The following is a 22,484-nucleotide window of genomic DNA, read 5'->3' as shown; positions in this document are numbered from 1 at the left end:
GCTATAAATAAAAGTAGTGCTGACTGAAGGGAGGAGGCAACAACGCTTAGTCATATCATGACCATTCTAACCTACTCAGCTGCCTTCATAAACAGAACAGAACTGTTACCATAGTTAGGCAGCAAAACAGGATAGCCGGATTCCCCTCCTTTCCTTGCTCCTGTTTCAACAGCAGCTAACCCTGTAAGAGTCACTGCTGCTTTCCTCTCCCAGTGTTTGTGTGCAACTCTGCTCAACAGAATCCACGACCTGAAGTCTCTAATTCAGAATTTCTCAACCTCAGCAGCTTTCAGCGGTGAGGTTTTCATACTGGCTGGGGAATTCTGGGAGTGTTGCTGAGAGTTGAAAAGCACTTCTCTCATTTATGGGAGCAAACGTGCCGTTTTCATTCACTGCAAACATTCTACATAAGTTTCCACTGGATTCCTTTCTGCTATGTAAGTTTGCAGTGAGACAATAAAGGATGATGACCATCGGGTTGGCTCTTGGCCATTAACGCTGAGATGCTTCCCAGGCTCCCTCCTCAATGCTGCAGCAGCTTGAACAGCATCGGAATCCGAAACTGATACAGTCGTGTGGGTATTTCGGGGCGAATCTCGAGATTCCGAATTGAAAAGCCACGGAACAATCCAAGAGGCAGACCGATGAATGGAAGAATCTATCCACTTTTTCCCGATCCAGGATCGTTCGTGGATTATTATTTTTTTCGCCTTTTTCCTCCTTCTCATTTGGTTAGCGAGCTCCCAGCTGGAACCAGTTCAGCAGCTTCTGGTGACGCGCGTCCCATTGCCGGTTACCTGAGCTGGCCACGTGAGCGCCACATCATCGGGGATTTTGATATTGAAAGTCACCGAAAGAAGGAACCAGAAAAAGAGCCTGGTCCGAGACCGAGGAGAGAGGGACCTCTGCTCCGGGGCTGAGATCGCGTGGGCCAGCAAGCCGCGAGAGCCTCCGGGGCCACCCTCCGTGGGCTGCTTTCCCACCCCCGCATCTCCCTCCAGCGCGCTTCGAGGCCCCAGGCTTCTGCGCTGAGCCGCCCGGGTCACTCAGGGACGCGGGTCTTTCGCGGGCTCCGGGCAGGGCAGCAGCGGTGGCGGGCTGGCGCTCGGAAGGAGTGCGCGGCGCTGGCGGGGGAAGATGCTGCAGTCGCTAGCGGGCAGCTCGTGTGTGGAGAGGCACCGCTCCGCCTGGTGCTTCGGCTTGCTGGTGCTGGGCTACCTGCTCTACCTGGTCTTCGGCGCCGTGGTCTTCTCGTCGGTCGAGCTGCCCTACGAAGACCTCCTGCGCCAGGAGCTGCGCAAACTGAAGCAGCGCTTCGTGGAGGAGCACGAGTGCCTCTCGGAGGAGCAGCTCGAGAGCTTCTTGGCGCGCGTCCTGCAGGCCAGCAACTACGGCGTCTCGGCGCTGAGCAACGCTTCGGGCAGCTGGAACTGGGACTTCACCTCGGCGCTTTTCTTCGCCAGCACGGTGCTCTCCACCACAGGTAAGCAGGCGGCGGCGCGGGCCTGGCCTGGCCTTTGCGTTGGGAACCTCCTTCCTAGGCCAGCCCGGGCCTGCCAAGCCGCGCAGAAAGCGTGAGTCCGCAACGGTGGGAGAAAGTGGCGGCTTCTCTCCTTCCCCTGCCCCCACCTCGGAACCCCTTTCCAATGGAAAAAGAGGTTGCCCGGCTAGGAAAATGTAGAAGGCAGAGGCCGAGGCATGTTTCTTGTGGGATTGCATTGCGGCTGTTTGATTTGCAAAGAAAGTGTCTCCCTTTACGCAACCCGCTTTTAACACGCTTACTGAAATACTACGAGTCTGAGTCGTTCAACGCATTGAACCGTAAAATAGCAAAACAGGCCGCGTTAACAAAATGTCCCACAAAGAAGAACCCATAACCAGGGTTGATGCTTTGTTACCCATGAATTGCAGATATGGTGGGATACAAATGCAGCCACTAACTCTTGTCTTGGTTGAGCGAGATCTGTGATCACAGTCAGGGTCTTTCTCTCTTATAAAGGAGAATATTTGTAGCTCTGGGTCCTTGGTGCTCTCTGAGCTTGGTTGTTTTCTTGCAGACATTTTAGTACCCAAACTAGGTATCACCATCAGTTCTAGTAAGGAGTGCGGTAATCTAGAATATAAACTAACAGTTTCTAGAATATAAACTGACAGCAAAGTGCAGTCCTTACTAGCATTGATGATGTTACCTCATTTGGGTAAGGAAACTTCTGCAAGAAAACAAGCAAGCTCAGGGAGCACCAAGGACCTCTCTTTTCCTTTTCCACCTTTATCGCCTTCAGGCATTTCCACTTTTCCTTCTACTCCTTTGCTCCTTTTGGTTTCTTCTGTACAGAGCTAACATTTTCTGAACAAACAGCATTACAAATAGAGAACTTGGAGGCAACGTACTCATATCTTTTGTGAAGTGGTAATCCAACTGCAAACTTTACTTTTTCCTCATTATCATGTCATCCTGGGCTCTCATCTTTCCCCCCAGTTAATAGGGCCAGTACTTCGTCCTTTAGTAATAAAACTCTGGTACAGATTCCTGCTTGTGATACAAGAAAGAAGCCAGCCCAAAAAAGAAAGAATCTTAGTTGGATTCATATATTACATTTCAGTTGGATTTTATTATAGAGTCTTAAGTATTATGCCTGTCAAAACTGGCCATCTAGTTTTAAAAACGGTAAATGTATACAGGTGCACAGTTTGTGGACATGCCTTTTCACCAATGCTATTACAATGGATCTTTGTTTAACTGTGCTTGTAGGATCATAAACAGTTTTACATATTCCCAATGAGAACCTGTTTCTATAAATGAATAATATGTGTTCACTTTTAGATTTAAGTCACATGTGGCGCTAAATCATGTAAACTGTTTAGCTTTGACGCTTTGATTTTTGTTGTTTGAATCCAAATACTTATATATTTATTATTAGATATACATTTATTATACTTATATCCCACTTTTCATTCAGGAGTTCAAGCAGGGGAACATAGCCTTCTTCCTGCTTTTCCCCACATCAACATTCTTGTGAGGTTAGGCTGGGAAAAAGTGACTGGCTGAAGAGATACTAAAAGCTGGTTGTGTCTGCTTCTGCTGAAAAATGTATCCTATGTCAACCCAGTTTATGACTTCTGGCCATAATAGTTTTTTTTATCAAGCCAGGCCATTCTGCTTTGTTTAAGAGTCAGAGCTTAAAAGAAGCCATAACTTAATGTTCATCATATCTTTGTTGCATTCATGAAAATCTTCTTGTACTGTCAACATGGTGAATTATTGCTCTATACATGTCCTGCAATAGTTATTTTTTAAAAATGAAATTCTGATTAGTGAGAATGTCATTTTGTTGCTTTTATAATAACTCATAACTGTGATAGCATGTCTGGTAAATGTGACTTTATAGAATGCATGCATGCATGCATCCATGCATGCATGCATCCATCCATCATTAATATTATTATCATTGAGCAGTTCAATAGCCATCAGATTCGTCACTTACTATGGTTTGCCTAGAGAAATGTGGCAAACACTGCATGTAGTATCAGAGAAGCCATTGGGGTATCTAGTTAAAATGCCCCTTTAAACCAGTAGAACTTGAAAGTGAAGAACTTGTTCATGTCTTCTTAAATGCAGGAAGCACATCCCACTGCTAAAGAGCAGGTTAAGAGGATGCCACTTCCTTATTGTGTTTCTCTTTCCTATTTGAATAATGTGACCTGGTAAGGACAAGACGGTATTGTATTTCCTGATATAATGGAAAAAACCATTGCTCGCATATGACTGAGAAAGGGAAAGCACACCCATAACTAATTCATCATTTAGCTTGCGTCTCTGCAGCTAATTTATTGTGTACCGAAATGTATGTTATCTAAAGTTTCTAAACCTTCCAGTTAAGTATGAATCCTTTAATGCATTTTTCCCTTAGTTCTAAATAAAGATCCTATTATGGACATATTGCCCTTAAACTGTTTAGAGGTCTTGCTGACTCAGCAGTTAAAATTGCATAAAGGTGATATGAGGTACTGTCAATGTGATATTCAGTATCATGTCCCGTATTCTGATCGATTTGGACGACATCGTGAATGATAGTGAAACTTTTGTATTAACCATTACTGGATGGATAGATACCATATTTTTCGGAGTGTAAGAAACACCCTTTTTTTTTTTTTCCAAAAAAGAGGCTGAAAATCTGGGCCTGTTTTTTGCTCATGTTTCCCCTCCCCAGCCCCTACGAGCACTCTGGAAGCCTCCTAAAGGCTATGCGCAGCCATTTTTGCAAAGGGAGCGGGGTTTCGGTAGGCCAAAAATGCTGTATTCAGTGTATAAGATGCACCCAGATTTTCAGCCTCTTTTTGGAGGAAAAATGTGCGTCTTATATTCTGAAAAATATGGTAATTGTAAAAAAATTGCCACATCAGTCTTCGACAGTTTCACATCATTGTGATGCTATATAGTCAACCAGCATCAGAGATTTGTGGCCAGGCAGAACTATAAATTATTTGCATAGAAAGTCTTTGGATCTTAAGTGATATGAGTGAACTTTTCTCATGCAGTAAAAGCTTCCTGTCCCATCCCACCCCAGCTGTAACATATACAACTGGGTTAGATTCCAGCAAACTAAGTAAAAAAGTAATTCAGTGGCTTTTCTTGAAGCAACCAAGTGAAGAATGATGGTTATGTTCCATTTTGTGTACCTATGATGCTGTTTTATACAGAGCAGTGTTTCTTAACCTTGTCAACTTGAAGATGTCTGGACTTCAACTCCCAGAATGCCCCAGCCAGCATTCGCTGGCTGGGGAATTCTGGGAGTTGAAGTCCAGACATCTTCAAGTTGACAAGGTTAAGAAACACTGATACATAGTTTTCCGACTATTATTGATTAATAGTTTCACAGCTTTATGTTCTTTTTAACAATGTTTATTTGATACAACAGCTAGTTTGGGGTAGTAGTTAAGGCACCAGGGCTAGCAACTGAGAAAAGTGATTTCTAGTCCCACCTTGGCAAAAATCAGCTAGGTGACCTTGTGCCAGTTATTTTTTCTCAGCCCTAGAAAGGAGGGAATGGCAAACCAATACTGAGAAACCTTGACAAAATAATGATCTGCAGGACTTATCCAGGCAGTCTCCTAGAATCAGACACAATTGAACAGAAGAAGAAAAACACCCCAGTAATGAATTTGACAAAGTTTAAAATATTAAAAGAAAAAATGAAATTGAGAAATAACCTAGTAGAATTATAATAAATGGAACACCTTCATCAGTTATTTAAAAAGAAGAATATCATCTGCACAAAACAGGAATGTTGGTAATACTGTTTCAAGAGTAGAGGAAGTTGTAATCAGAACATTAATTAAATGTGCAGAAAAGGAAGTCTTTGAAATATTTTAATAAGCTTTCTTTCCATGAACATGAGAGAGATGCTTTTTAAAAAAAGAAACCATGATATAAAAATATCTCAGTTGAGAATAATTGACTTTCAAATTTCACTTAGCAAAACGTTTGATGTTCTACAAGGGGCAATCTTGAAAAGAAACTCACATTCTCCATTGCATTCCTACTGATAATAGGAATTATAGTTTATAAATGTGGGAATTCAAATTTTCAAATCCTGTAATTCAATGTAACAGATAGCTACTTTTTTTCTTGCAGTGACTTATATAGTTGTACTGATCATAGTTATCAGTAAACCAGTGGTGGGTTTCAAAATTTTTAGAATCTCTTCTGTAGGTGTGGCCTGCTTTGTGGGAGTGACTTGCTGGCCATGTGACCGGGTAGGAGTGGCTTGCCAGCCATTTGACCGAGTGGGAGTGGCTTGGCAGTCATGTGACTGGGTGGGCATGGCCAACTAGTAAAATGTGGTGAAACTCACTTAACAACGCTCTTGCTTAGCAACCAAAATGTTGGCTCAGAAACCCTGGCATTTGAAGCAGGCAAGTCTTAAAGCTGTCAAGTTACAAGACCCTTGCACCCCTAACCCTTTAGAAAAAAAACCCAGGGGTGTTCAAACTTGACAGCTTTAAGACTTGTGGACTTCAACTCCCAGAATTCCTCCTCTTGCTCTTCATCTTGATGATGTGCGGATGCGTGGGGGGATGGGAGCTGGAACCGGTTCTAAATGGCACTGTAGATTTGTGAAACCTCTTCTATAGAAGAGGATAGAACTGGCAGGAACCCACCCCTGCAGTAAACTCTAAAAGCAATGCTTAGTCTGGCAGCTCTTTTTAATTAAAAATAATAAATATTCAGCAATGGACTAGATAGAAGTTAATGAGCTGAAGTAATGTTATAGATAGGTAACTCCCAAGGAAGTTTCCTTGATGACTATGAGAATCCAACCATCCATGGATGATTTGCAAACTGTAACCTATCCCTTACAAGAAAAGCTGAGCTCTGATGATTTGCAGATGGGATTAGCATACATAATATGTCATACTATGGCATGCCATTAAAGGCGATCCAAAGTATGATATAATGCTAAGTTCTCCAGCTGAACTTCTGGCTGGCATTGTCTATCAATTTATATTACATTCCTTCCGGAACTTGGAATGTGCATATTGTGATCCTTCAGGTTGCGAAGGAGGCATAGTCTATTTCTGAAGGCATTCTCTTTGACCATTAGCTTTCCTTTGAAGAAAGTGGTTTCTGCTTGTGCATTTCTCATGGTACAGAAACCATTTCTGCTGTTGAGATCAAACAAAATAGGTCCATTCTGCTGCTCACCAAGGAGAGGGGAGATTTTGTATCCCAATTTTTGTCTCGGTTTCATTAAGATAAAGTGTCTCTTCAAAGCTGAACATATCTCTCTTCTCAGTCCAATTTAAGGAGCTGGTGTTGGGTTTAAATCACTTACAAATTTGAGACATCAATATAAGGAGTGCCTCTTCCCTTATTAGTGTAACCATGAATTGAAGCATCATAAGAGAGACATAAAGAAGAGAACCTTTTCAGCTTCAGAATGTCTGAGAGAACTTGATCAATATTACATTCTTTTATTGCCAGATTAAAAAGCCCTTTATGCTTTATGCCCATCTTAATACTGTTTCTTAGGATTCTAGCTAGTTGGTTTATTTTAGTTTACTAACTCCACGGACTGATATTCTATCATATCCAATTGTACTTGGAAATGTGGTTTCATTATTTATTTATTTATTACACTACTGATGCACTTTCTTCCCAGAAAGAAACATCTCATATTCATTCTTATTTTCATCATTATAAATCCTAATAGTTTTTGGATATTCTACAATTGCATCAAGCAATCTAAATTATAGAATGCCCTAGTGGTCTTTGGGGCCAACTAGATGGTCCCCTATAGCAAGTTTGTCTTTCGGATTATTTGGATATCAGCTTTTCATTTGTCTAAACCAAAAGAACCTGAACAGTTCTAATCCAAAACATCTATATCCAAAACATCCTTACACTTCAGAAATGAAAATGCTAGCTGTGAATGCAGTTCCCACAGCAGTGCATAGAATCCCTTAATAGGACCCTATCTGTGAATCAGGGTTGTCTTAAGATAGTGACATCACAGGTCTATATCCCTCTGCTGCCAAACAACTCCTGGCAATCACTGCTAAATTAGAAAAGCAATTTAAAATGTTTAAAGAAAAAATATACCCAGGATATATTTTCACTGCAGTCGAAAGAATTCAGAGAATCTTCTTTTGTTTGTTTGCCTGAGCATTTTACAACTTTATGAAATATTCAGTGCGAGTGTATTTAGAAAGGCTTTTCACATTACAGACACAGTAAATTATTTCACAAGCAGGCAACTTACATTCATTTTTGAAAGAGCCTGATGATTGTTATTGTTGTGTTTAAGGCTTCATTTGAAATGATTGATGTAGTGCTTTAGTTTATTGACTTCATAGAACTCCAAAACTAGAAAGGACCTTTGAATCATTTGCTCAGTTCAGGAATCCCAGGATATGGCTACCTAGCCTCAATTTCCCAATGAAGGAAACCCCATCACCTCTCTCAGTAATAAAATCACATCTGGAGTACTGCATCCAGTTTTGGTCACCACATTACAAAAAAGATGTTGAGACTTTGAAAACAAAAGTGCAAAGAAGAGCAACTAAGATGATTAAAGTCCTGGAGACTAAAACATATGAAGAACAGTTGCAAGAATTTTGTATGTCTAGTCTAGAGAAAAGTAGGACTAGGGGTGACATGATAGCAGTATTCCAGTATTTGCCACAAGGAAGAGGGGGTCAACTTATTTTCCAAGGCATCAGAAGGCAAGACAAGAGACAATGGATAGAAACTAATCAAGGAGAGAAGCAACCTGGAACTAAGGAGAAACTTTCTGACAGTGAGGACAATTAAGAGAGCCACTTGTCTGTAATGGTATGGGTCTCCTATTTGAGCAAGGGATTGGACATGAAGATCTCCAAGGTCCTTTCCAGCTCTGTTCTGATTGAATTTCTTCTATTGTCAAAGAACTCTGTTAATTACCATTTTTTTCCTAATGTTCTATAAGAATTCACCTCCGTGTTACTGAATCCCTCATTCGGTCTCTAGTGCTACAAAAGTATAGAGCATAAACTTTAATTTCTATGCTGATGTTTAATTCATGGATATACTAATATGGGAAGAGTTATTTCATATCATTTCAGACATTTGAAAAAATGCTAGCATCAGTATTTTGCCTCACTCTGAACATTTTCAGTTCTTCCAGGCTTTTTAAATAGGATATAGCTTGTAGTCTCCTGGTTATCCTCACTTCCCCTTTTTGAAATTGTTCCAGTTTGTCTCCAGGTGGTGTGGTCGTGCCCAGACTTCATAACTTTTTGTGAAATGTAATGGCAGTGAGACAAACATCACATGAACTGCAATTGTTGTTAATCTCACTCTAAGCACTTTCTTAATTGTATCAACTTGTGGCATGTTTTAAAGTTTGGGCATCTCTAGTTGAGTGGAAATGTAACTCAAGATGATAAGGATCATTTGGAACAATACGGGATTCTAAATTATTGCAATTTCCTGGTAGCCTCTCATAAAGATACTTATACAATAGCAGAGTTGGAAAGGATCTTGGAGGTCTTCTAGTCCAACCCCCGGCCTAGGCAGGAAACCCTATATCGTTTCAGACAAATGGCTATCCAACATCTTCTTAAAGACTTCCAGTGTTGGGGCATTCACTACAGCTGGAGGCAAATTGTTCCACTGATTAATTGTTCTAACTGTCAGGAAATTTCTCCTCAGTTCTAAGTTGCTTCTCTCCTTGATTAGTTGCCACCCATTGCTTCTTGTTCTGCCCCCAGATGCCTTGGAAAATAGTTTGACTCTCTCTTCTTTGTGGCAACCCCTGAAATATTGGAACACTGCTATCATGTCTCCCCTAGTCCTTCTTTTCACTAAACTAGACATACCCACCGATCTTCATATGTTTTAGTCTCCAGTCCCCTAATCATAATTGAGTTCAAGCCTTTTTTGAGATTAGCCATGGTTGCCAGCCCTGCCATATGTTGTAGGATCAAGTCAAATACATAAACTTTAATTCACATTTACCGCACCATGTGTGAAGTTTAAGTGTCAGTTAAGTGTGGTGCTGGTTTAAGCCAGTAGCTTGGCACATCTACCAGCTGTAAATATAGATGAACTAAAGCAGCTTTTATGATGCTCATATATAAAGAAGCTGCACAAATTTAATAATTAAGCTTACTGAGTTTTTTCATCTGTTCAGTTTCTTACTGAATGGCAGCTTCATATCTGCCATCTGCTTCAGATTTTTTTATGACACATAATTCAAAGAGTATTTTTCCTGTTTGTATTACCTCTGTCCAGGAAGTCTGAATCATATGAATTCCTAAATATGAACATAATGTTTCCTGCTGTGGTAAGAAAGTTACCCAACTTAGTACTCAGGGATGTAACAGTACTGGAGGCATCAGATATGCTGTTTTCTCAAACTCTTCATGGCAAGGATAAAATAAGTAAAAATAACATGATGTTGACATGTACTGAAACTCATGCAGCACATGAGCTATGAATGTTTCCTCAAAAATAAGTCAATGGTCTGGCTCCTAACTATTTGTTCTGAATATTACAGCCTTAATGCATCTAGCCAGCCTTAGAAATTAAAAAAGCTATTAATGTTCTTCTCTAAAAAAATAATAATTAGAAGACCTGAATCCAGACATTGTGAGTAAGAGCTATTGATTATTAACCAATATGTAAGCCATTTTAAAAATCTGTATTCTTTTGCCATAGTTTTAAAATTGAATGACAATATTGTGATACAGTATATATTAATATTATAATATAAATTAAAAATGTAGAGTGAGAGATTCCTCCCTGATAACATCACTGCCAACAAGAAAATTATATTGACTGCTGGATGGATTAAGAAAACTATGTAATTAGAGTCTTAATAACTCAGGTAATCAACATAACAGCTGCTGTATTTAAAGTGAAGGATCTGTAATATCAATTTCAAGCACTGATTTATTCACAAACCTGGGGGCCAGAGGGCAAAAATTGAATTTTCTGTAATAATCATGTCCGTGCAGCACTTTGGATCTGAAGGGAAAAATTCCTTTGGTTCACACACAATCATGCACACTCTGTGACATCTATTGACAACTTTCCCAGAATCACACTGAAGCTGCAGAGGACAGCCACGGGATCCTGGGAAAAGATGTGATTGATTTAAAACAGCGATGTCAAACTCCATTTCGTTGAGGGCCGCATTAGAGTTGTGTTTGAACATGGGGAGATAGGTTGGGCATGGCCAGTTCGATGTCACTCATGTCAGGGTCACCTGTGGTGGCCTCTGCTAGCAAAAACAGGCTCCTGAGCTCTATTTTTAGCTGTGACGGCCTCCTGCAACCATCTGCCAGTGAAAACACAGCTCAGGAGGACCGCATCCTCCCAAGCTCTGTTTTCACTGGCAGAGGGTTGCAGGAGGCCATCACAACCAAAAATGGAGTTCAGGAGCCCATTTTTGCTGGCAGAGGCACTGTGGGCTGATCCTTTGCTGTTTCCAGGGAGGTCCTGTGCACCCCGCAGGCCGGATCTGACCCCCGGGCCTTGAGTTTGACCCTCCTGATTTAAAGAGTTACAAATTGAGGCACCATGAAGAACTTTCTGTTGTATAGAGGTGGGAAGTGGAGAGTGTCATTGGCTACTTTTCTTGTACATCACCCAGAGCCATATTGTTTGAGTTGGATAGCCAAATAAATAAGAAGATGGATTAATCCTGTGACCTGCATTATCATTAATATAATAAATATTAAGTACCGGTAATTACCAGATAACTTTACTGGTGTTTATTTCCAGTTTCTGGCAAAACAAAAAACCCTTTCATTGGGTAAAAATGGATTCATTTCATGACCACAGCATTCTCTTAAGCCTATTGCAAAAATGCTGGAAAAACAGTTCCAGTCACATGATGTCTTGACTTACGACTGTAATTCTATTACAATTGTAAGTCAGGGGCTACCTTCTTCCCAGAGGAACTGAGACACTGAGGCTATACTTTTTGCAGCCTCTGCACTCAGAGTAGTGGCTCCTGCAAAAGCCCCTACTGATTCCTGAACAAATTGAGGTCCCTTTGTCTAGTCTCACCTTCCTCTATTTTGTCTCAAGGCACTATAGCTTCGACACTATTTTTTTCATACAGTAAATCAAAGCACTCCTAGCTACAGGAGAAAATATGTATTTTCATTTTTTTGTTTTTGTTTTATTCCCCTCTTGCTTTTCTACACATTTTGATTCATTTTATTTCCAGCAGGATTTCTGCTGCTCATTTCACAGGAAGAAATAACTTTCCCAGGTTTTAGAACTTCTTTTGGACCTGCTAGAAATTTAATAGAGCCGAGGTGGCGCAGTGGTTAAATGCAGCTACTTCAGCTGACTGCAGTTCTGCAGTTCGACTGTTCAAATCTCACCGGCTCAGGGTTGACTCAGCCTTCCACCTTTCCGAGGTGGGTAAAATGAGGACCTGGATTGTTGTTGGGGGCAATATGCTGACTCTGTAAACTGCTTAGAGAGGGCTGAAAGCCCTATGAAGCGGTATATAAGTCTAACTGCTATTGCTATTGCTATTATTTATTAAATATATCAGTGGATATCAATGTATTTTACTGTCAAGCTATAGTGCAAATTCTACTACTCATGTACTACCGACAAGTGCCATATACTACTATTAGAAGCCTGGACTGGATTAATTGCTCCTGACATTGGTTCCGAGTCTGTCAATATCTTTCTGGATCTTGAGCCTATCTTCTAAAGTATTAGCTATTCCTTCCAAGCTTCATGCTATCTGCGAATTTGATAAGTTCCCCTTCTATTCCCTCATCCAAATAATTTATGTAGATGGGCCTAAGACAGAACCTTGAAGTACCCCAATGCATGCTTCCTTCCATGTAGATCTAGTTCCATTGAGGACTACACATTGAGTGTGGCTGGACAGCCAGTTATGAGTGCATTTGATGGTGATGCTGTCTATCTCACATTTTTCTTTATCTTGGCCTGGGCCAAGAGAGTCCAGGAATACAATAAACAAGCAACAACAACAAAAAAGACAAGAAACAAAGATGTGGAATCCAGAACTCCAAAGATAATACAATAAAGCAAGGTAAAAGCAACAGAGCTGAGCTTTACAAAATTGTCTTTGTAGAGAGTGAAATGAATAAATGAGCCAAACTGGGCCTCTACCCAAATGCCCAGCTGAAGCACTGTTAAACTTTGCTCTCCTGTGACCCATTTTTTGGCCAGTCTGGCTGATCTGAAGAGCTCAGCCTTCTGTTGTTGGATCTTTAAAGCACACCTTTGTTTAGGAGTGGAGGATTGAAGTTCATATCTGAGAGGCTGTTAGTGGGTGCAAGCAGGGAGTACTGGATTTACCTCAGCCAGAGGCATTGGCTTCATCTCCTGCAGGACTATTATCCGTAGATGTCCTTGGCTCTTAATTACCCTTCATCAGAAGACAAGTCAAGCAAGGCCACAAAAAGGCACTAGTTTTACAGCTGATGATTGTCATGGTGTTTTAGGAATGGACCATGTTTTTCAACAGTTTGGATTAATGAGGGTGAGCATTAAAAATCGATGCACATTTGGAAATGCCACAGCCGAAGATGAAAAAGCATAGCATTAAACTTATTTTTTTGCTTCAAAGAAACCTTGAACTCTCCATGTTCCTGAATATTCTATTCTTGGAAAAATAAATGCTATTTTAATTAGCATCCTATTAACCTAGCATGCATGTTTTGTAGTCCACTAGAAGCATAACTAGAATTGGCACCTAATGCAAATGTTTGAGATCCAACAGCATTTTCAAGAATTACCGTACAACTCAAGAATGGACATTGAAAGTTACAAATTTAGCCGAGATGGCTAAAATATCAGCATATCTTAAAGATCACTCAAGTGAGAGATATAAACGAGACTGGAAAAAATGGATTGACTATATACAAAATAAATACGGGACCAAGAAATTCCAGTTAGCCTATACTTAAGATCAGAAATGATTTAAATTGTTTAAAGTTAGCTCAGCAAGAAGAAGCTAAGGTCAATGTAGAATGTCATTAATTTCTTTATTTCTTTTTTTTTCAACAGATTTTAGACTGTGTTTGTTAAAAATCCATACGGGTGTACGGGTTCTGGGAAGTCGGGGGGGGGAAGGAGGAGGGGGGTTGGGGGGGAGGGACGGAGGGCTATGCATTAGGCTAGACAAGAATTTGGTGGTAAATTAGAATTATTTTGACATACAAAAAATTATACTTTGATGTCTTACTGATTGAGGAATGATGAAATGTTTGTTTTAAAAGAAATAAAATTTTTGATTCTCGAAGAAGAATTACCGTACCTATAAGCTTTAAAATTTAAAAAAAATCATGACATAGCAGGCAAGTGCTTAAAAGAAGTACTCAACACTTTTCACTAATGGAAAGTTCTATACATCCAGCCCAAACTGGAACATTTTATCCTTTGTATAAATTTCTTTTTATCCTTTTTGTTGCTTTAACCATTGTGCTAGGATACAGCCCTTGTTTGCAAATAGTTGACTCTCCTTGGTAATATTTATTGATAGTTCATTGTAGGGCAGGTTAAACAAGTGATCTATGAGTTTTCTACAAGAGATCTTAAAGTAGCCTTCAAACCTGACTACCTCTTCTGTGTTGTTTATTAGTTTTTACTGGGCAGAAACCTTTTGGTTGTTTCTTTCCCAATAGGTCTGTAATGTTAGAAAATCACCTTGACTTGCAAAGAACTTGCATCAGTTTTCATATTCAGCATTTGGATACTTAGAAACAAATTAATGCATTGTGGTTGGATTGCATGTAATTAATACTGAGTTAATTTTATTTGAACAGTTTCATTTCAAAGATTTATAAGATCACCCAACTCAGAAATTGATACTGCATGATAGATTATAAGCTACCCTATATATTATAAGATGAACAACAAATATAAGTCTGGAACTGCGTTTTTAGGGAGTAGGAGTGAGCTAATATTCCTCTATCATAATTTGTGATTTGTAATTTGGATAAAATAAACTATTAATTTCTCTCTGGTACATTAACATGTCAGAGGGAAGAGAAAGAACAGGGACCCTGTTGGTGGGAGAAAATAGTCCCAAGGACTGTGGGGAACCTGATGGTGGGAAGCAGAACATGGGGTATCTCAGGGGGTGGGGGAAGACTGAGGCATCCCATGTTCTACTTAACAACCCACACAGTTATTTCATAACCACATCAGAGAAAGCAGGAGATGGGGTCATTGAGCAAGGTGATCTTGTTTAACAACCATTACAACATGTGGCCATGATGGACAGGCTCCATTATGGTCATAGGTTGAGGACTACCTATATAAACATATTTTGAATCTCTGTTGAAAATGTGAACGATATAAAGGGACATTCTATCATGTTTAGTGGATATGTAAAAGAGCTGTAAAGATTGGATACAAATACCGTATTTATCGGCGTATAACACGCAGTTTTAAAACTAAAATTGCAAGCTTAAACCCTGCCTGCGTGTTATACGCCGATACTGCGTGTTATACGCCGGGTCCACTGTTCCCTCTAAGGTGCGCGGCCGCGCGGCCGCGCACATGGCAAGAAACCCCCGCGCAGAGGTTTCTAACTCCCGCGCAGAGGTTTCTTTCAAAGCAAACGTGGGGAAGTCCTTTGCAGGCAGCTAGAACTGGCTGCCTGCAAAGGACCTCCCCAAACTTGTTTCAGCGGCAGCTCTCAGCCTGGCGGCAGCGTCACACAGACTGTGGAAGGAGGGGGAGGAGGAGGGAACCAAAGAGAGCTTTTACCGAGTCTGCGCCCCACAGCCAGGACCGTCCTGGCGCCTCCAGCCGCGTTTCTTCCTGCAAAGCCCTTCGGGCAACCCGAGAGTTCCGCTTGACGCCAGAAGGGCTTTGCAGGAAGAAACGCCGCGTTTCTTCCTGCAAAGCCCTTCTGGCGTCAAGCGGAACTCTCGGGTTGCCCGAAGGGCTTTGCGGGGAAGAAACGCGGCTGGAGGCGCAAGGACGGTCCTGGCTGTGGGGCGCAGACTCGGTAAAAGCCTCTCTTTGGTTCCCTCCTCCTCCTCCTCCTCCTCCTCCTCCTCCTCCTCCTCCTCCTTCTTTCTGGAGCCCCTTCCTCAAAGATTTGGTACCAAAGCAATGGCGGTGAGGAAGTTGTGTCTTTTGGATTTTGCACTGTTGTCTTTTCAATGGTTCTCAGACTGGTTGAACCTTTAGCAGCTGGGGTGATATTCTTTACTGTTAAGGTTACAATTGGATGTGTTCGACAAATCTTAAAAGATGAAACTTTTATTAAAACGTTTGACTTAACTAAAAACGTCTTCCTTTTTCTTCTTCTTCTTAAATATGATTTATTTATTTATTTTTACTTCAGAAGTTTGATGACCGTTGTACAAACTAATCCAACCTAAATGTAGAGGAGGAGAAGAAGGGGGGGGATTTAAAAAGAGCAGAGGAAAAAGAAAAGAAAGCATGAAGAAAACATAAAGAAAGGGATGGGAGGGAGGGAAGGAAGGAAGGCACTTTATGTTGAAACAGAAAATATTATATAAGGAAGAAAATGGAAATAACTTTTTGCTCAAAGAGGTGTTTTTTCATTTCATATTTGCCTTTTAAGAGGAGTTAATGTTATAATTCATGTTCTAATGTTATAAATTTTAATCCAACATTAAGTTCCGAGCTTCCAAGTCATTTATTTTTAATGAAAAAAATTTTTACTCAAATTTTTGTGTTAAAATGGGGGATGCGTGTTATACGCCGGTGCGTGTTATACGCCGATAAATACGGTACATTAATTCAGGACTAAACTCCAATTAAAACAAGAGGCTTTTCTTTGGGAACTAATGGACAGTTAACTAGAAAAATGACATGGACTTTTATTTTTATATATGACATGCACAGCAAGATTGTTAAATGGTCAAAGTGGAAAGGTACGACACTACCCACGAGAGAGGTTAAGATGATGGAATTTGCAGAGCTGGTTAAATTAACTTCTTTGATTAAAGAAAAAAGACAATATCTACATTTATAGCTGACTAGAAACCCTTTACAGACTGTTTTCATGAAACAGAAAAATGGCTTGTGATTTTGATGATTAAAAAAAAAAGATGATAGAAAAAGTGAGCTTTCTCTACTTATAGAGTAAGGAATGAGTAAGCAAGCAAATATCCATTGTTATATTTCGTGTAAAGGAAATTAGAAGACTTTTTCTATTCCTATTCTTTTATTTCTACAATTTTGTCTTTTCTTTTTCCTTTCTCTCTTTCTGTGTCTTGATTTATGTATTAGTTTGTGTTTTAGTGTTCTCTTTAAAACTTTAATAACATTTATATTAAAAGAAAAAGAGTGATAGTATTTGCAAGTGCTTTCTCCGTCCTCCCTCCATAAATGAGACAAATACTCTTCGGTTTCAAATGGCTCACCTTCCCATTTCTTGCTGTATGAAGATTTTGTTTAGAAACTCTGGATAAGTTCGCTCTCACACCAAAATACTATAGTTAGGAGTTTAATGACAAGATGGCTTTCCTAATGTCAAAATACAGCTTTCCTTTCTCTCTGCTTTTTGTTCTGTGGCACAAGTGAATGATCTTTAATGAAGTACAGACAATGATGTAAAATGTAAACCTTGTCCGCACTTCAACCTCAGGTTGAGGTAACTACTCTATCAAATTAAGTCCTCAGAATGCATTCAGACTTAACAGCTTTTCTCCACACATAAATCTCTAAGCCTGACTCCTGTCCTTGTGCTTATGTTACAGGTTATGGTCACACTGTGCCTTTGTCAGATGGAGGAAAGGCCTTTTGCATCATCTATTCAGTTATTGGGATTCCCTTCACCCTGCTCTTCCTGACAGCAGTGGTGCAGCGCATCATAGTTTATGTCACCAGGCGGCCTGTACTGTATTTCCACATCCACTGGGGCTTTTCGAAGCAAATTGTGGCCATCATCCACGCCGTGATTTTGGGCTTTGTGACCGTCTCATGCTTTTTCTTTATCCCAGCAATAATATTTTCTGTCCTGGAAGATGATTGGAACTTTCTGGAATCATTTTATTTTTGCTTCATTTCTCTCAGCACCATCGGCCTTGGCGACTATGTTCCAGGGGAAGGTTATAACCAAAAATTCAGAGAGCTATATAAAATAGGAATTACATGTGAGTAACAAATTAACACCCTAACAAGAAAAACGCATATTTCTTCTTAATAATTCTTTATATTATATAACTGCAGATACCCAAAAAAAACATTAATGAGATTTTTGAAAATCTTATTGAAGTTCTGCTTTTTCTTTAATGTGTAATTTACATGTAATAACAAAGTGCTATAGAAGATGTACAGGTAAGTCCTTGACTTGTCATCATTTATTTAGTGACTATTCAAAGTTACACTGAAAAAGTTGCACTGAAAAAAGTGACTTAAGGTTTAGTCACACTTATGACCGTTGCAGCATCCTCCTGATCACGTGATCAAAATTCAAATGCTTGGCAACTGGCATGTATTTATGACAGTTGTAGTGTTCCCAGATCATGTAAAATCCCCTTTTGCAACCTAAGAAGCAAAGTTAATGGGGAAGCCAGATTCACTTAACAACGGTGCTATTAACTTAACAACTGCAATGATTCACTTAACCACTATGCCAAGAAAGATTGCAAAATGACTAAAGCTCATTTAATAACTGTCTTGCTTAGTAATTGAAATTTTGGGCTCGATTGTGGCTGTAAGTCAAGGAGTACCTGTATATTCCATTCTGACAAGCAAAGTTAACCAGTCAGATATTACTAAATGCAATCAAATACTTATAAATGATTCATAGAATAGTTATAAATTGTCTCTATAGGAACCAAAAATTAACAATTAAATGGAGCCACTATATTCAAGAAAGTATATACATTATATCAGATCCTTATTTTCTAGGACAGGAGGACACAAGCAACAATCACCTGAAAGTTGGATGTATCATCAGAGTTCCTCCAAACATTTCTGTCAAATTCTGATTTTTAATGTGGCAAAAAGTAACTGGATATTCAGCTCCTTGATTTTTATTCCTTATCTTAAAGTACATTTTCTTACAAGTGCTTATATTCTTAATATTTACAAGATTAATAGAGTCTAACAGAAAACAGAGTAGGTAACTCCAAATACTCCTGATTTCTATCACTCTTCGTAATGTAATCTTTTTATCACTTTTTAAAATATTTTATTACATGCTTATGTAGCTTCTATCTCTTAGTTTTCAGCAGGTGTTATATACATAGGATAATAGGGTGTTTACAATGCAACTGTGTAGGTAATATGACATCCAGCCTTTTGTTGATAGCAATTATTAGAGTGATATTTTTAAACAGATAAATATAGTCCCAAATTTATATTTAATTAGCAAGAGTATTATTGTTGATTGTATAGTTCTTGTATTATATTCTGCTTGTATAACTAATACTGTAGAACTCCATATTGATCTACTTGCAGGATAGAAATGACAAGAGAGAGAGATATTTGCTGGGTTTGAATAAGCATTTTTGATTGGATATACATACATACATACACTCCTTATATATAGATATATCAGTGGTGGGTTCCCATTACAACTGATACGGTGCAACGGGGCCCGGCGGCCACCACATGAACGCACGCATGCTTCCTTACCTCCCACGATGCTCCACGACACTCCCAACTGCTCGTCAGAGCGTCATGCAGGCACCGTACGCTCCGTGCGCTGAAGTGCCAAAGAGCTCAAATACAGGTAAGGATGGCGGGTGGGCCCTCCGGAGCACTGTACTGGACCAGTACCCGGTGCTCCCGGCAGGCATTGGTACGCCCATACCAGGGCATACCACCTGCAACCCACCACTGAGAATATGAATATATATATACATATATATATATATATATACATATACACATATACACACACACACACACACACACACACACACATACTTTAACAAAATTAAATGTTTAGTCAAATCTCACTATAGATGAGAGCTATTCAAGCCTTCTTTATATGTTTGATAATTATGTTAGTCAGTTCACAGGATGGTGTACAATTCTGCTTAAGAGTCTTACTGTTTGATTTAAGTCTTTCAGAATGTGGGAGATTTAATGGGGACATGTGGAAGGACTGCACATGGCATGGGCATTAAGAGCTTCTGGATTAGCAATTAATCTTTTTCACTGTGGAGATTTGCACTACTACTAACATTCAGTCAATTCTTAGTTCATCAACTGTGATAATTCTTTCCTAGGTTACTTGTTGCTGGGCCTCATCGCAATGCTGGTTGTTCTAGAAACTTTCTGCGAACTTCATGAACTCAAAAAATTTAGGAAAATATTCTACGTGAAGAAAAACAAGGAAGAAGACCAAGTACACATTACAGAACATGATCAACTATCTTTCTCTTCAATTTCAGACCAGGCAGCATCCATGAAGGAAGATCAGAAAGTAGAGGAGCCTTTTGTGACTCCTCAACCTGCAGTTAACTGTGATGATTTTATAAACAACTAACCAAGGGCTTCCATTCCAGTATCAACAGTGCACTTAACATTCTTGCAGTTAGAACTAGTACTATTAATGTAACTATAGAAGCAGGAATGCAGTGCTAAACTATTCATATATTCATAATGCTTTGGGATCTTTTACAATTTATGGGCCAAATATATTTTGTTGCTGGCTCTACATACTGGGAATATTGATTGAAACTAGTGTGCAGTTGAGAATCTCAGGATTCATGATCTATACACAGTATATAAGATAAAGATAATCCCTGTTCAGTCTCCTCTCCTTTTCCACTCTAAAATCAATGAAATACTTAGCTTTTCCCCAAAGATCAGACCTTCTTATGCCAATTTTATGTGTGGCAACCAATCTTTGGAAAGCACCGAGTTAGTAAATCTTCATGGTTTCCACATACAGAATATAGTAGCCACAGCAGTCCTTAGAAAATAGGAATAATCTTCCAGATGGCAGTCACTGAAGTGTGTAGCAGTATAATTATCACTACAGAACCAAAAAGAGAACCAAGTGTATGCTATCTGTTATGTGTCATCTCAGTCACTCAAAGCTCTGAAAACATTTAGGTTTATCTCAGTATGAATAAGGCAAAGAAACAGACATTCTGAAACATCTGCCCTCAGTCTAATGTCCTACTCTGACTGATCACCTTTATCCTGTAGAGCCTGAAGAGGGGAGTTTGGGCCAAGGTGCTTTATGTGCGGGAGAAAGTTGTTTAGAGTTACATTTTCTGCGCACTAAGCCTACATCAAGTAATTTTACCCTAAAAAGTATTCTAGATCCGTGATGGCGCTACCTATGGTACATGTGCCAGAGGAGCCATATCTACCGGCATGCGAAGTGTCAGCTCCGGCGTGCATGCATGCTCCGCCTAGCTGATTGTTGGTCTTCCGGAAGGCTGGGGGAGGCCATTTTTGCCCTCCCCAGGCTTCAGGAAAGCATCCAGAGCCTGGGGAGGGGCATAAACAGCCTCCCCTCTGGAGAAAATACCAAGCTCAGCTTGGAGGCATGGGCAGGATTGTGTGCACATGCCTGTGTGCACCCTTGCATTTTTGGCACCCAACAACAAAAAGGTTAGCCATCACTTTTCTAGATGAAGACTTTGCTAAGCCTGAATGTGATCTCTGAGTGTTTTCCTTCTAGCCTTAAATATAACATAAGGGTGTTATGCAACAGATTTGAGTGGGTTGTAGGAACAGGGACCCATTAACACCAGCATACAGAACTGAAGGCATATTACAGTGGAAAGCCATCTTCCTTAGCATTTTCACCTTCACGTTGGGCTCCAGTTTTAGCAGGCTGGTTGTGATTTTCAAACTATTCATAGCCAAGCAATTTTAGAGCTAAGATCTTATTTATTCAGTGAAATAATAATCAAGCTGAATACTGAAGTAATGATGAAAAAAATACTTGAAAGCTCTTATCACCTAAAAGCACTGTACATGAATTTAATGTTTATTAATAGATTTTGTACCTTTACTAGGAAATTTGACTTTCTTGATAAATCTGCTTCAAAATCTATGTGAACTGAAATTTATTTTTAAGAAACCACAACTCAGAGATGCTTCTTTAATTTGATTTGAAGCTTAGTGTAGTGCATGCTCACCAAAGCCGATATTTTTGTACCATTTATGTTAGTTTCGATTGTATAGTTCAACTGTTACTTATGTACATAATGATATTTATATATTGTGCATATCATGTAGATTGCTAGAAATGAAGTGTCCGATTTCAAATTTTAAAGATTCTTTTCCTCATATATTTTTTTATGAATCATTCAAACTATGGCACTGAAAATAATGACTTAAATTCTGACCAAATGAATGTGGAAGGGTAAGTCATTATGCCTGCAATGTTAACATTCCTGTTTTGTTTTCTTTTGTTTTGTTTTAGTATGACAGTCTACTCTTATGGGTGGCAGTATTTCCATGTAGCTTGAATGCTGCAACATCTTTCACACTGTACTGTACTACAGAATTCAGATTTTATTGACAGTTGTTGCCTGGAGACAGGTGATGTTGCATAATTGCACAAGGTTGTTTTGTTTTATTTGTTAAGCCAGAGAACATAATAAAGCCTAGTTAGAAGAGAAATACTGTAGAAAAAATTGTAGAGATAAGGAATTATTATTCTAACAATTAGCATTTCAGACTTTTAAAATAAATCATGTATGGTTCCAACTCTCTCTCTCTCTCTCTTTTTTGACATTTTAATATTTAACTGTAATTTTACTTGTCACATGAGACAGAATATATATAACAAACTACTGTTACCACTACAACTAGCTTCTTCAGGGCACATCTGAAAGTGGATTTAATGACAGATGATCAATGCCCTTTGTTCAATAGAGTGGAATGCAAAATGGTATTATTATTATTATTATTATTATTATTATTATTATTATTATTATTATTATTATTATTATTATTATTATTATACAATTGTATCACAGCGGCCAGTTGTTTTGCCGGATTTGGCATTGGTTACTAGTCGGGCCCCACCCAGGGG

The 22,484-nt window shown here is 39.4% G+C and overlaps 1 protein-coding gene across 1 annotated transcript; it reads left to right on the top strand.

Annotated features, from left to right (window-relative positions):
- Positions 1–717: 717 nt before the first annotated feature.
- Positions 718–22,156, top strand: KCNK1 (potassium two pore domain channel subfamily K member 1). The gene is made up of 3 exons (XM_087718085.1): positions 718–1,483; positions 17,227–17,622; positions 19,711–22,156. Exons 1-3 carry the CDS (start codon positions 1,138–1,140, stop codon positions 19,968–19,970), a joined length of 1,002 nt encoding a protein of 333 aa, XP_087574211.1. The 5' UTR covers positions 718–1,137; the 3' UTR covers positions 19,971–22,156.
- The last annotated feature ends 328 nt before the right edge of the window (positions 22,157–22,484 follow it).

Source organism: Thamnophis sirtalis, unplaced genomic scaffold, assembly GCF_051295495.1.
Source record: "Thamnophis sirtalis isolate CommonGarterSnake01/CBP01778 unplaced genomic scaffold, rThaSir2_p1.2 scaffold_6, whole genome shotgun sequence".
NCBI classification, from domain to species: domain Eukaryota; kingdom Metazoa; phylum Chordata; class Lepidosauria; order Squamata; family Natricidae; genus Thamnophis; species Thamnophis sirtalis.
Note: the sequence above shows the minus strand (reverse complement) of the source record. Positions and strands in the feature narration are given on the sequence as shown.